This window comes from Dama dama, chromosome 21, assembly GCF_033118175.1.
Source record: "Dama dama isolate Ldn47 chromosome 21, ASM3311817v1, whole genome shotgun sequence".
NCBI classification, from domain to species: domain Eukaryota; kingdom Metazoa; phylum Chordata; class Mammalia; order Artiodactyla; family Cervidae; genus Dama; species Dama dama.
The window spans coordinates 18,507,693-18,523,584 of NC_083701.1; the positions used below are offsets into that span (position 1 = coordinate 18,507,693).

General features: G+C 42.3%; 1 protein-coding gene across 1 annotated transcript in view; it reads left to right on the forward strand.

The window, feature by feature from the left end:
• Positions 1 to 1,513: 1,513 nt before the first annotated feature.
• The window catches only part of LOC133042565 (hyaluronan synthase 2), a 31,065-nt gene continuing 16,686 nt past the window's right edge, over positions 1,514 to 15,892 (forward strand). Inside the window, exons 1-2 of the mRNA XM_061123276.1 lie at positions 1,514 to 2,083; positions 15,167 to 15,793. Of these exons, the coding sequence (XP_060979259.1) occupies positions 15,167 to 15,793 (627 nt within the window). The 5' untranslated portion in view covers positions 1,514 to 2,083. The remainder of the gene's footprint in view (positions 2,084 to 15,166; positions 15,794 to 15,892) is intronic.

Sequence of the window (15,892 nt, forward strand, 5' to 3'; positions counted from 1 at the left end):
CTGAAATTTATGACAGTTTCTCAGGAGTTGACCACGGTAAGGCAGAAGGCTGCAAAGTTTGCAGGAGAAAATTCGAAAGTGGGTTTCCCCGGAGCGTTATAGAGTCATCAGGCCGAGGAGATACTTCCCAGAGGTGTGACCGCTGTGTGTGGGGGGTGGGCGGAAATGCGTAGTACTTTGCAAGTCGGCCCCTGGGGACTGGGTTGGCTGACACCAGGTCTGGCAGTAAAATTCTTGACCTCTAATCACAACATTCTCCCCCGATCCCCCACCCCACCACCACCACAACATCCTGCGGGACGTGTTGAAAAAGCATCGCTCCCAGGTTACTGACTTTTCTGATTTGACTTGCTCATTAACGTACAAGATACGTGATAAGGAGCAAGAACCTAGTTTTCAAGGCCTAGTCGAGTTCGAAGTAAGTCCACACCTCAGATGAACGTTGGAAGAAAAAAAGAAATCTCTTTTATTCTATAATAACTTCGGCGAAATCTCCCCAAACCGAAAGAGTTAAATTGTAAGCTCACTTTCATTTTTTCCTAAACAGTGCCACCTACTGTCCATTTGAAGTCATCAGGAGGCTTTTGGCGAGGACCAAAGAGAAATAAAGAAAGGAGGAAAAGGAAAGGAGAAAATTAACCCCCTGCCTTGGGTCCTTGGAAGAAAGATGCGAATAGGTTATCACGAAGCAAAAATAAGTATTTTGACTTGTTATCTTCTTAAAAGTCCCAAGAAGCAAAAGTCAGACACGCAGCTTCTGAGACACGGCCTTTTTTTTTAGCGCGCTATTCTGGAGTTCTCTAGAGGATGATTTTTATTTTGTTATATTTTATTTATAATGCTCACTGCTGGCATATTTTAATGTTAGGGGATCAGGTTAAGGAATAAACACAATTATTTTTCTACTCTTTCGCCTACCCAAGGCGAAACTTCTATGTAAAGGAGAGTTTTGACACTTGACATCAGCTCAGAAACTTTTGAATTGGAGGGAAGAAAGGGTTAACCAGTGGGAGACCAGTCACTGATTTTTTAAAGAGTTTCAGCCGGCTTTCGGAGGCTCCAGGTGTACACCCCCCCGGCTCTCCCTTCCCAGGGCCGTTACTTAGCCTAAGGGCACCGTTTGGTCTTAAAGCAAATTACTTAAACAGAAGTGGCAGTGCACCGCGAAGTGGGGATCCCTGTAAGTCGGAAGAGTCAGGGATGTCTACGCAGCCTGGCCTCCCGGCTCCTCCGCTGGAGGGAAGGAGGGACTCAGGTGGTGGGCCGCCTGTGTGCGCAGCTTTGCTCTGCACACGTTTGCAATCAAGTTAATTGAATTCATTGGAGTTTAGAACCGGCCTCTAGCTCAGAGAGAGCGTTGAATGGCCAATTTCTCTCGCCCTCTCCCCCTCCCCGCCTCCCGCCCGCCCGCCCGCGCTCCCAGTTCCCTCCCCTCCGGTTTCCCAGTCCGCGCCTCCCTTCTCCACTCCCCTCACCCCTATTCCCTCCTCCGCCCTATTAAAACACCCACCAGCTCTCCAGTTAAGACCCCCTTAAGTTGGAGGAGGCAGAAAGGCAACAACCGCGAGGAAGGAGAAGTCAAGACGTCTGGAAAGAATTACCCAGTCCTGGCTTCCAGCAGCCCATTGAACCAGGGACTTGAACCAGCCCCAGCCAAAGACATTCTCCTGATTCTACGCTTCCTGGGTTCTGCTGAGTTTTCACCAGGCTTTTTTTTTTTTTTTTCTTCTTTAATACAAAAAGAGCAGAGAATTTCCGATATTAGGGGAAGGGAACTAGAGCATAAAATAAAATAAAGTTAATTTATTTTCAAAGCACAGATAACATTTTTAGAGTTAGAAGATTGAAGTGCAACGGAAATATTAAAAAATACTAGTGATTTTATTTTAAGCGGGGGAGACCTAAACATTTGAGACTCCCCCATCCTTTTTAAATGTTGTTTTTAAATTTTTTATTTTTCTTGGCCGGTCGTCTCAAATTCATCTGATCTCCTATTACCTCAATTTTGGAAACTGCCCGCCACCGACCCTTCAGGACCACACAGACAGGCTGAGGACAACTTTATGACCAAGAGCTGAACAAGGTACGTTACACTGGCGCGATTCGGTGAACGGTGAGGGTCCTCGAATAGGCCAGGGAGGGGGAAGTCATTACCCCCACGTTAAGAGTTAAACCCAATTTTAAGTCAGTGTTCGACAGAAGTTTGAGGTCTGAACATTTCCAACAGGCTGCAAATCAGGGGATATTTCGGATCCCTGGCAGGCTTAGCAACCTACCCCGGGTCTTGTCCCATCTCTGCGGCGCTCGCCAGAAATCTATTGCCTTTATGGGAACACAGGTAACCTCTTTGCCTGGGAAAAGCTGCACTTCCCGGGATGTACTTTTCCATTCCACATCTTCCGGAGCTGCCGAGGGGCTCCCGAGCTAGGAAACAAGCATCTCCACTGTGTAAGGAAAATGCATTCCCCACAGCCGCCCCCTTCCCCCTTCCATTCTCATCACCTCTCTTCTTTTTTTCCCACACTCTGGGGAGAAAAGCCCTGAACAGCCTAGCGCATTTTCCTTCTAAGTGGGAAGGCAGCCTGTTTCTTGGAATGCAAAGGGTTAAAGCGATCGCGGGTCCTAGCTCTGGCCCCAGGGAGGGAGGGTCCTTCGCCACCTCCGTGCGGCTACCGGCCTCACTCGGCCACTCCCCTTTTTTCCCCAGTCTCACCCCCCGCCCCCCACCTCTTTGCACTCTCTGCACTCCATTTAAGTGTCAGAATGGGTCTATCTGGGCTCAGCCCGGCTCCAGAAGCCTCACTACGGCCAGGGGTCCCCGACCCAGGCAGTGGCACTGGGAGACCCGAGCGGGAGGAGAGCGCGCATCCCTCTGTCGGCCGCCGAGCCCCCGGAGGCAGGGCGTGCATGGGGACCGCGTGGGGCTAGCAGGCAGCTGCATCGTCCCGGGAGCCAATTCCGACGTGGCATCGGGCACGCAAACGCCTCTTTCCGCAGCTGCAGCGCGGGGCACGGTCGGGTGGGGGTTTTGGGGGTGCCGTCCCCAGCCCCGGGTGGGGGCGTGGGGGGCCACTGGGAGCCGGGGGTGAAGATGGGAGGCGAGCCAGAGGCTAGGTTGGGATGGTTAATCCACACCTTGGGCGGAATTCGTCAAGCTGGTTCCCGCCCAGCGTGAGCGAGGGCTACAAAATGGGTCCCTGTGAACAGGAGGGCGGGTCTGAAAGGAGGGTCTGTGTGAGGGCGAGGACTGGGAGGCGAGAGGCTGTTCCTCTGGCCCAGGATACGCAGCCGAGGGGAAATGGCTCTGAAGGGATAATTAAGTCTGGAAAGAGGGGCTGGGAGCTGAGAGGCGGTGCCTGGAGAGGAGGGTTTACAAGACCCGGGTCCTATTACACAGGCTTAGGTGCCAGCTTCCCGCGGCCACTCCCTGCATCCCCCAGAAGGGCCGCTCGAAGTACTTGGGAGTCACCAACCCCACGCGCCTCTGGCCCCAGCGAGCTGCTGCAGCCCTGCTCCCAGGAGGTGGGTATAGGAGCTCTGCCGGCTCCTCCCAGCCGGCTTCCTCACCCTTGGGGACCATTGCTGCCTGGTGTCTCCCGAACAGCTGCCCAGAAAGGCTGCACTTACCCAACCCACGTGGCTGGCCTGGGATTGCCTTTGACGTCACACCCAGGGGGGAGGTGTGACGCAATAGAGTGGGAAGCTCTGATTGGCCACCGAGGGCTTTCCCAACTGGAGGCCTGAGTATATATAGACTTTCAACTTTGCCTGAGAGCAAAGCCAAGGAAGTTGGTTGTTGAGCTTTGCTGGGAAACGGAGGCGACAGATAAGAACAACTTCGATGTTCATTGTAGATTTCAAGATTCTTTCCGGCAGATTTCTCTTTTCAGTGAAGACATATGATAATGTACCTTTGAAAGTTTAAGAAGGATTATGACCTTTTTTAAAGGTCATTTTAACAAATATTTTGAGGGTCAGCACACATTCAAACATGCCAATGATGAAAGGTTAAAAGTTAAAATGTATGTTTATGTAGAATTGGGTAGAACAAATAGTTATGCCCATCAAATTATTTGTAGATACAATTGAAAATGTTACAGAATAGGTTTGAAAAGAACTCCTAAATTCTAAACTTTTTCCTTTCATTCCAATGTGCACAGGTTGAATCATTCATTAAACTGGTTTTCACTTCATTTTTCCAAAGGCTAAATTAAATAAGATTATTCTGACAACTGAAACACTGTTTTTAAAATGCTTACTATATTCCAACGGAGGTTTTCCAAATATTTTGGCTATTCTTTTAAATTTTCAATAGTTTGACTCTTTAAAGTACAAATTTTAGTATATATATTATGTTGTGAATGAATTAATCAATATTGGGACTAATGATTCAAAATTCTAAGACATTTCTGGATTATAGCATTATAATGAAGATATAATCTCTCCTCTTTTCTTTTTATCTATATAATACCTGAGCTGGGTGAATAGAAAAACTTCTTGTAGAAGTGTGACAAATATACATTACCGGAGTTACTTGTACTGTACCTAGAACTGGATCCTTTGTTTTCAGAGAAAGTTATGGCAACTATAAGAAGAATTCAAGGTCTTAAATCAATGACTCGTACCAATGCCACTGAATGCCACTCTCCTCCAAACAAAGATGTTGTTTAGTCACCTACCTTCTTGGAAAACAAGAATTGTGCAACAAATGGGTAACAGACTTACTAGGAAAAGTAAGTCATATCAAAACTAATCATTACTGTAAAGTCTGTAGAATAGTCGCACAATATTGAATTTCATAAATTTTTTTCACACATGGATTCCTTACCAACTGAGATTGTTTTAAGAAGTATTTCTTGAATTTCATACCTTCCACTGATTCATTTATTTTCTATGAGGAAAGGCCTTATTTATGGATCACTGGGAGAGACCGTTTAGCAAAGTTTTATTACACAGTTGTATTTTTAATTTAAGAACAAGTAGTGTATTATTAACTTCTTGGCTTTTATATAATGTGGGAGCTATAAGTTAATGTAATTGGAGAATAGAGCATAAGCCCCACTGTCCTTTTACAGGTTCTGTTTTACCCATGCTCATCCAGGCTGTGTTCCACTAACAGGCTGTAAGGACAGAACCTGTGGCAGCTTGTATGACACTGTATGGAGGGACAGCTCCCTGCAGAAAAAACATTTTCATCACCCCAACTTGGTTTTAATCCTTTCCTCTGTAGCAGCAGTCTGCATAGACTAAGTATTATCCCACTTCATATATCTTAAATTCAATAATATTTTGAATGTTAGATCTATGTGGAGTTCATAATATACTGCCATGTTCACAACCTAGAAACATGTCAGAGTCAAAATAAATACAACTTAACACTTAAATTTTTCTTCAATTTAAATGTAAAATATTTAAATATGAATGTCTCTTAAAAGCATACAACTGTACTGCAATTTATTTTAAAAATGAACAAGATGTAGTACACACCTAAATGGAATGCATCATAGGAAAAGCATAGTCAAAGAAGTTTTTAAATAACCATAGTGTAAGGCAAAATACAGTCTGGCCCATAAAGAAGTAAAATAATAGCTACTATTTATTACCTGTTTAATATGTATCAGGCATTGAGGTAGATACTTGATATGAATTGTATCTAGTGCCCTGCCATGCCCCCTAACAAGAAAACTTTATGGAAAAAAAACTTTGCCTCAGAAAAGTAAAGCAACCCACTCAAAATCTCAGTGTTACTAAAGAGAGTGAATGGAATTTAATCCAAGATTTCTTGAATAACACCCTTGAGCTGGACTATGCTATAGTTGGACTAGTAAAGTTTTATGAAGGTTCAGATTGAGGAGAAATCACATCTGATTGAGAGAGATCAGGAAAGATTTCATGTAAGGATTTGACACTGGTATATATGGCCACATACGCAGTGAGGATTTCATGTCAGGTCTTCTGTAATTTCCCCCCTTTGCCACAGTGAACTTTAGGATGAAGCTTAGGATGGTGAAGTTTGGGAACGAATAGACAACTGGGAGAATGGGCATCTTAGGAAGCTGTTGATCAACATGGTACAAAAGAAGAGAAATCTGAAATCTTAAGTTCTGGATCCAGAGACAGCTCAGATGACAAGGTCTTTGAAAGGTGTTTTGCTAAACCCCTGCAGAATTAGCTCCTGGGTCTCTGCTAGAAGAAGTTCAGTGGTACTGAAAAGACAAAGGTCAACTTCAAAACCAGAGAGGAAGAGGAGGTCAGAAGGGGAGAAGGAAGGGGTGGGTCATGTGCTCTAATGTGAAGACTCCTGGGAGGCGTCATTTGGGTACGTCTCAGGATTTCTAGCTGAGGACAGTAGCAGGGGCAATATACCTGAGGGATGTATATCTGTTCAAATGAGGTCATGAAAGTTTTCTTAGACTTTAACCTAATGATTACCAAACTTTGTTGCAATTATAGTTACTTAAGGAGATTTAGAAACTCCTGACATCCTTGTAGCACCCCATGCCAGTTAACTCAGAACGTTGCAGGAGCCACACTTCTGTAATTTTTACAGATTCCCTGGGAATTGGATATACATCAATATTTGGGAACCACTGCTTTTTAGCCTTTTGTTGACCATCCTTTCTAATCCACCATTTGCAGGCAAATGGCCAAAAGTAGAATGTGTCTTGTTAAAAAGAAATACATTTCCAGATGCCTTGCTAGTGTCACCTACGTAAGTTAGTATTTCTAACTCTAATCATTCTGCATATGACTTGATCTATTTCTTCCTCCTCCCACACATTAGAGTAAGGAAAATCTATGTTCTAAAACCATTTCTGCTATTAGATGTGACCTTGAGTCATGCATTCAATAACCATATTTAAAAAAATATCTCCTCTTGTCCTTTGTGCTTCTGTGTGTTAAAATATCAGCTGTAAGTGAAGGGACACTGATCTGGTCTTTATTAGATTTTGGACTATAATGATGCATCCTATGTGTCAGTCCCTGAGGTCAGTCTATTTCCCTCAGTAAAGCTGGTCCTAAATGTGCCTTTTAACCCTTTGTATTGAGATCCTAAGCAACAACTCAATATCTTGTAGAAATGGAAAGTGCAAGTCACTTTATAACTTGAGTTATGTTCCTTTATGTTAAGATACTAATGCCATTAATATTCCATTGACTCTAATAAATATACATATTCCTTACCAATAATCCTGCAAAAAGTTATCATTCCCATTTTGCAGATGAGGAAATGAGGCTCAGAAAGTAGAGACCAAAAGAGATTTACACTTTATATTCATCCTTGTTCAGGTGACTATGTTGAGGAGACTATCTACAGTGCAACCTACATCCATTCTTCTTCTAGACACTCAGCTGTGGGCAGCTGTGGGTTAAAATCATTAAAACGAATAAAGTTATCTGTACCACTAAATATTTTTAAGTTCAGAGGTATCAATTGTCCAAGGACACATGGCTCATTCATAGAACCCTCAAGTGGTTTGTTGAACAGCTAATATGAGGCAGAGGGACCTTGAAATTGAATCCATTTCTTCCTTGCCCTGCTATCCTTTCCATTATGTCAAAATTATCCCTTGTTAACTAACAAACAACAACTTAAAGGGACAGGGAGTCAGGTTGAGTAGGTGATTACTAGTGGGATAGTAACCCACAGACAGCTGACATCACTGAGCTCTAAATGTTGATAGTTTCCTTTCAGGTATTGAAATGAGATGCATCTTTTAATCTCATAATTAGGTGAAGTCATTATGATTAGCTCTATTTTAAACATGAAGAAGGGTTTCCCAGCTGGTGCTGGTGATAAAGAACTCACCTGCCAATGCAGGAGATGTAAGACGTGGATTCGATCCCTGTGTTGGGAAGATGCCCTGGAGAAGCAAATGGCAACCCACTCCAATATTCTTACCTATGCACAAATTCCTATGCACAGAGGAATGGCAACCCACTCCAATATTCTTACCTATGCACAAATTCCTATGCACAGAGGAACCTGGCAGGCTATAGTCCATAGGCTGCAAAGAGTGAGACACAACTGAAGCGACTTAGCGTAGATGGAAAAAAAGAAACCACTGAAAGACAGTTGGGAGTCTAATCCAACTCGGTGTGGTTCCAGAGGCCAATATATATGGGTGTGCACATTCACACACAAACACATACACTTGTTCACAACCATTAGCATCAAGACACAAAGCAGTGTGTAGATTAATGGACAATAACTATTTTAAGACCACTTACAATAGAGGTTAAGTGGAAAACTACTCAGAGTTTAAATGGAAAATAGATGACCTCATTATCCCTTATACCCCAAACTTGACCCCCGAACTCAGCTTGCTCAGACTGCAACTTACAACTTTAGGATCATTTGCCTTTTCTAACTTTTTTATCCAAAGGTCTTCTAGAGCTGGCTGGATACTCAACCCCTCCCACCCCCCAACCACTACCTTTAAATAGCCGGGCAAGAAATTACATAACTGGTTTTAAAAGAGCGAAAAATCTGCTGGATGAAGGATACCCTGAGGGCTCAGCATATTCACTGCCTCTGCAGCAAAGACAGGATAAGGCCTTGTGCTCTGTCAGGCTACATCGACTACTTGAGTCTAAATGAATATTAACTTATTTAAAATGTACTTACTGAGTGCATACCCTGTTTTATGGGCTTCTAAGAGCTCCCCTGGTAGTTCAGACAGTAAAGAATCAGCCTGTAATTCAGGAGACCTGCATTCAGTCCCTGGGTTGGAAAGATCCCCTAGAGAAGGAAATGGCATCCCACTACAGTATTCTTGCCTGGGAAGTCCCATGGACGGGGGAGCTTGGTGGGCTACAGCCCATGGGATTTCAAAGAGTCAGCCACGACTTAGCAACTAAACCACAACCACCCTGTTGTATAGCATAGGCATATACAGTTGATTGAGATACACAAGTCCCTAAAGTCAGGAGTGTTCTTAGTGTAATATAGAAAATTAAGCAGAGTCGGGAGCAGGGGTTAGGTGGGATGAATTGGGAGACTGGGTGGGATTGACATGTGCACTATTGATACTATATATAAAATGGATAACTAATGAGAAGCTACAGTATAGCACAGCAAACTTCACTCGGTGCTCTGGTGCCCTAAACAGGAAAGAAATCCCTAAAAGAGGGGATATGTGTATATGTGTAGCTGACTCTAAAGCAACAATACTCCAATAAACATGAATGAAAAAACAGAAAATCCTGCAGGGTCAAGGGAGATAGTGACAGGCAGTGAAGAGATGTCAGGGAGGAGGAGTTACTTCATTTTCATTAATTTTGGTATTTCCTTATTTTTTACTTAAAAAATTTTTTTGTTGGAGTAGAGTTGATTTACTGGGGGAATGACTTTAGATGGAGCGGTAAGCTAGGACCTCTCAGAAGAGGTGTCACTTGGACTAATGTCCACAGCCTTTCCCTGATGCTGACTCGACTCATCAGAATTCACTTTAGCTTCTCCCTGATCCAAAATGGAGGCCCCCGTGATGAAAGCTCTGGGGACTTAGTTCTCACCACTGTACTAGGGCAATGAGAGCAGTTTACTCTCTCTCATCCACCCTTCGCTCTCTGGTTAACAGAGGAAAGTCAAAGGGAAGGAATGGTGCCCAGCGCTGCCCAGGGACCTATAGAGTCCCACTTGGGGTCTATGAGCAAACAGCAAGGCTTATATCTGCTCTACGGGTGGAACCTATGACACTGTCTCCCCTTGATTTTCTAAGAAACAGTAAGTACACACTATGGCTATAGATTGACTCTCCTGGCGGCTCAGTGGTAAAGAATCTACCTGCAACGCAGGAGCCGCAGGAGACTCGGGTTCTATCCCTGGGATGGGAAGGAAGATCCCTTGGAGGAGGAAATGGCAACCTACCCCCGTATTCTTGCCTGGAGATTCCCATGGACAGAGGAGCCTGGTGGGCTACAGTCCATGAGGTCGCAAATAGTGAGACACGGCTAAAGTGACTTAGCACGCACCCTTGGCTGTATGTACTTGTGTGTCTCAATCAACTGTGTATTCCTGTATCCAAAAAATAAGTTTAGCACAGAGTAGGTGTTCAATAAATACATTTTAAACAAGTGAAAAATCCATTTAGACTCAAGCAATCAGTGCAGACTGGCAGAGCCTAGGGCCTTCTTCTGTCTTTGCCTTTCTTAGAGTAAAACAGGATTTTGACTGTTAACATTAAGAACAGCACTGCTGTTGCCTAAATGGAACCACCAGCCAATTCCCTTTGGCACCACATCTTTCCAGGTTCCTTTGGTTGTAGCCATGTAGGAAAATACATGAGCCTAGAAATCTCTGGGAATTGGCTGTTGTATCTGTTCCTGAGTGCAGATCAATACTCATTTTTCTATTACAGCAGGAAAACAAGTTTTCAAGTTCTTTTTAAATCTTTCCTTACACAACAGGCTTATTAAGCAGAAACAAAAGATCACCACCTAATTTTTCATTAAAGTTCAAATCTATTCAGCCAATATTTGCTGAAATTAGTCTAATCACCTGGCATTTATGCTACTATGTGAATTGGGGCAAGTTTTGTGATTTGGGGCAAGCTACTTAAACATTCAGTCTTGGCTGCCTCATCATATATATGTGTGGTTTGTAACATGAGATTAATAGTATCTTATATTTACTGTTTAAATTAAGTAGGATTGTTCCCTATCCAAGAAAACAAAACTTGACTATGCCTGGAGCTTAGAAATGATGAATTAAAAATCATTGACAAAAAAAAAAATAATTGACATCACAATGATGCCAGTGATATTTATGAATAAAGTTACATCTATCATTCAAATATTTTCTGAGTACCAATTGTAAGTCCAACAATATTTTATGTCCTTGGGGGACATTAGTGAAGATAATTATATATACATATATAGGTGGCTCAGATGGTAAAGAATCCATCTGCAGTGCAGGAGACCTGGGTTTGATCCTTGGGTCAGGAAGATCACCTGGAGATGGAAATGCAACCCACTCCAGTATTCTTGTCTGGAGAATTCTATGGATAGAGAAACCTGGTGGGCTAGAGTCCACGGGGTTACAAAAGAGTCAGACACGACTGAGTGACAGATAACTAACACACGCAGATACACATTGTATACATATACACACAAATTATCTGTTGACTTGGAGTGTACATTATGGTGCACCAAACTGTTTTTTTAGCATTTGGTTTGGCCTAGAATTCTATGCAGCAACTTAAAAATCAATAAAATGTAATAATGGGCAAAACCAAGTTTTATATTTTCAATATTTTGGGGAGGCAGATTTCTAAGTCTTCCTATCCGCAAATGATCTAGGATGAAGCTAACCATATTTTCCAATGTAGCAATAAACTATGTGTCTGACAATGAGGGTTTGCTTATGAAACAGAGTGTTTGAATTGGGGATTGTCTCAGAAAGCCTCACACATATGGTGCCCATATCTCTGAAATTATAAAGAAACACATCCTGTGTGTCAGTTCCTGAGATCAATCTAGTCCCTCAGTGCAGCTGGCTCTAAGTATGCCTTTTAACCCTTTGGTCTGCACTGAGATGCTATTTGTGTCACACTAGGCAGCAACCCAGACTTCCCAGAAATAGATTCTACTGCTGCAGTTTACTAGCAACTTTTCCCAGGCTGCAGAAGGACATTCTGTGGACTCCTATGATGTAAGAGGGTGTTCCCACTTCAGCAGTGGCCAGCAGATGCTATATGAACACGCTCTGTGTCTACATGTGCTGATAAAAGCAAGGAAAATGTGAATAATGGAAAAGAATGGCAGGCAGTTCTTTTGCTGGCTGTGGAGATTTGACACACAAGCAGAACACACTTCTGAGCTTCTCCCAGGCAGAGTGTTTTCGTCCCCTTGAAATTTTTCACTCTTGTCAGAATGACTCATGTCTTGGAAAAGACAAGTTCCTAGTCTGGTGCTCCCAGCACCTTCAGCACTGGTTAGCGTACACTTTGGGAGTTTTCAGCATCCGGCCAGTGGTTTCGATTAACAAGGGAGACTGTGCTCTCTTGCCTTTCCCTGAAAACTCAGCCTTTCACCATTGTCCAGCAGCTTGCAGTTTGCATCTGTGTCATGATTACCTTTATCAGGCTCCCATGTTACATACTGCGGTGTCCTATGTAAGTGCTAAAAGTGTAATGCACATTTGGTTTTTTGTTTTATTTCTAGCTTCCATGTTAGCTGATCTTTTAAACTATTGTATTTCTGAACACTTTGGTTTTGTTCCTGATTGTTGTCCTGTGAAGGGTCTTTGACAAGTATCATCAACTCCATTTAGCAAAGGAAAATAATGTCTACAAGCTCAAACCCTGGTCTCCAGCCTACTTTACATTACTTGAATTGTAATGAGCTGGAGACACTAAAGCCAATATTCATAACAGGCACACAAACTCAGAAATTATTGTTAACGTGAGTCCAAGGCAGGTATTCCTGATTGTTGGCATTAGTGACTGATTTCCTTCCATGTGGCAGTTCAAGGCCCAAGCTACTTCTATCTTTGGGCTTTGCGATCTCCAAGAACCTGTTAATATGTATGTCAAGATTGTGGAGGGAAAAAGATATTATTGCAGCATGCCCACTATCCCTTAAAAGCCCTACTGGAAATGGCACATTTCAGAATTCCAAAGACTGGAATGCCGTGGCCACATCAAGTAATCTGCTCAGGAGTGGAAATATAGTTGGTGAGCAGTCACAGTAAGTTACCCTAAAGCATAATACACTCAGGACCACCTCAGTGATGACCACAGGGCCTAGAATGTAAATGGTGTCACTTAGAGTTGAGTGATGTGATGGCCACACAACTAGTAACAACCAAGATGTTAACAGATTTTATGTCAACACTCAACTTAATGTGGAATAGGAAAATATAAATAATATATCCAGGAAGAGATTTTGCAGAGATAATTACTTAACCCAAGGTACTTTTAAAATACATTTACTTAACTTTTCAGAAACTAGCTGAACTAAAGGGAAAGGTTAAATATTAATTATATGCAAATATGACAAAACCCCTGAAGTTGGTATAAACGATTGAAGGTCATACAAATTATGTCCCTCGTTAGAGTTCATTCTTGGAAGGGGAGGGAAAAAAAAAAGACTTCGGGGGAAACCTATGATATTGTAATTAATTCTAATATAGACTTGATCTTTGGCATGAGGCTCTTAAAATGCTTGGCATTTCCTACAGATTTAGAGATGTCTTTTGTTAGGTTCATGAGGTGAATTTTGGAATAACTTCTATTTTCTTGTCCAGTTAAGTGGGGGGGTGGGGTGTGGGCAGGGAGTGGTGCAGGGAGACAAGCTAGAGATGGAGTTTAATTGCCAATGGTCAATGATATAATTAATCATTCTATGTAATGAATTCCCCATAAAAACCCCAAAGAAGAGGGTTCAGCAAGCCTATGGATTAACAGACATGTGGCAATTTGGGGAGAGTGATGCATGGAACTTTCCCCATACCTTGCCCTGTGCATCTCTTCCATCTGCCTATTCTTAAATTACATATTTTTTATATTAAACCAGTAATCTGATGTGCAAACAGGTTTCCTGATTCTGTGAATCCTTCTAGCTAATTAATTGAACTCAGGAGGGGAGTTCATGATCCTATGAGTTTTAACCAGTTTATCATTACAGGTAACAACTTGGGCTTGCAACTGACATCAGAGTGTGGGTCTGGGAGGGGCCAATCTCATAGGATGGAACCTGTGGAATCTGATAGTGTCAGGCATATGATGCCAACATTGATTTAATTGTTGGATACCCAGCAGGTGTCCAGAGAATTGTCTGTGGCATGTGTAGGAATAGGAGCCAGGAAACAAGACCAAGCACCTCGTCTGTGGTCATAATTGGAGATGCTTTGAGGAATACAAAATATATGATCCTCTTGTATACACATTCAAAATATTTCAGGAGATTCATAAGCTGGGGAGGAGTACAAAACTGGATATTATTAAGAACTGAAATATGTTTTAAAGTCTAAGTTGTTAAAGTTCTTCAGACAACAGAAAATTTACCTGTTGAATTAAGCATGATGCTATTTCTTCTTTAATTATATAATTTACTTCTGCAAACATTTATTGTGTCCTTGCTGTGTTCCAGTAAAGTTCCTAATTACCAGGTTCTAACAGGCTGATGTAGATGATGGATGAAGGAGACAGTCATATAAACAAAGGACTATAATTTGGAATTTCAGGAGCTTTGATAAATGTCTGTGTAGGATATCCATGCATAAGGAAGTTTTAATGGCAACAGAAACTTGGGAAATAATCCAGTCTAAATGCCTTTATTTTACAGATTTAAATTTTTTAAAATTTTATTTCTTATTATTTATTTGGCTGTCAGCCAGTGGACCAGCAGGGAAGTCCCTAACAGATTTTTCAAGACTGAAGCCCAGAGAGGAAAAGTGACTGGCTCAAAGTCACGAAGCTAAATGATAGAAGAGCCAGAATGATAGAATCCACGTATTTTTATGTTCAGCCTCAGCTAGCTGCATGGGAAAGATGTGAGCTGAGGGATTTGCATCAGAGCTGAGATAAAATGATACAAAAGAGATTGAGCAAGGCCTATGAGTTTTGAACTTGCAGTGGTCAGTATTATGAGTGAAGGAATATGATGGTGCCAGAGTGCCTTGATCACTAAAAAAAATTAGGTGTTATGCTTAACTGTGACCACACATACAGAGTACATCCTTAGATAAATGATCTAATGTACTAAAAATGATGCATCCATATATTTGTTACATACATTATAGTTTTCAATGGTACAATGCACTACCATCTCATATGATGTTTGAAAGAATCCTCTGAAGTGTGTCAAAAGGACATTCTTTGTTTTTAAACACTTTTTTTTTTCCCAGATCATTTATTTGGCTGTATCAAGTTTTAGTTGTGGCATGTGGGATCAGTTCCCCGACCAGGGATTGAACCTGGGTGCTTTGCATTGGGAGTGCAGAGCCTTAGCCACTGGGCTACGAGGGAAGTCCCCAGAAGGACATTCTTATCTCTCTTTTGCCAATGAGATGCTAAACTGAGATGCAGAAAGTCACTGAGCTAGTTAAGTGAGAAACTCAGGGTTAGAACACTTGGAACCAGTGTGTTCCCTGTGGTACCCTGAATTAAAGAAGTGTGGAACAAGAGTGGTTAACCAAGTGTATCATGTGGTTATTTTACAGATGCATTGTGAGAGATTTCTATGTATCCTGAGAATAATTGGAACCACACTTTTTGGAGTCTCTCTCCTTCTTGGAATCACAGCTGCTTATATCGTTGGCTACCAATTTATCCAAACAGATAATTACTATTTCTCTTTTGGACTGTATGGTGCCTTTTTAGCATCACACCTCATCATCCAAAGCCTGTTTGCCTTTTTGGAGCACCGAAAAATGAAAAAATCTCTAGAAACCCCCATTAAGTTGAACAAAACTGTTGCTCTTTGCATTGCTGCATATCAAGAAGATCCAGACTATTTGCGGAAATGTTTGCAATCTGTGAAAAGGCTAACCTACCCTGGAATTAAAGTTGTCATGGTCATAGATGGAAACTCGGAAGATGACCTTTACATGATGGACATCTTTAGTGAAGTCATGGGCAGGGACAAGTCAGCCACTTATATCTGGAAGAACAACTACCACGTGAAGGGTCCTGGTGAGACGGATGAGTCACACAAAGAAAGCTCGCAACACGTCACCCAGTTGGTCTTGTCCAACAAGAGTATTTGCATCATGCAAAAGTGGGGTGGAAAAAGAGAAGTCATGTACACGGCCTTCAGAGCACTGGGGCGAAGTGTGGATTATGTACAGGTAGGTCTCCATATCTGCCAGGACAAACATACATTTAAATAAAGCATCTTTTGTATTTCTCCAGTCATATGCTATAGCCCATCCTTGTCCCTTCTGGAC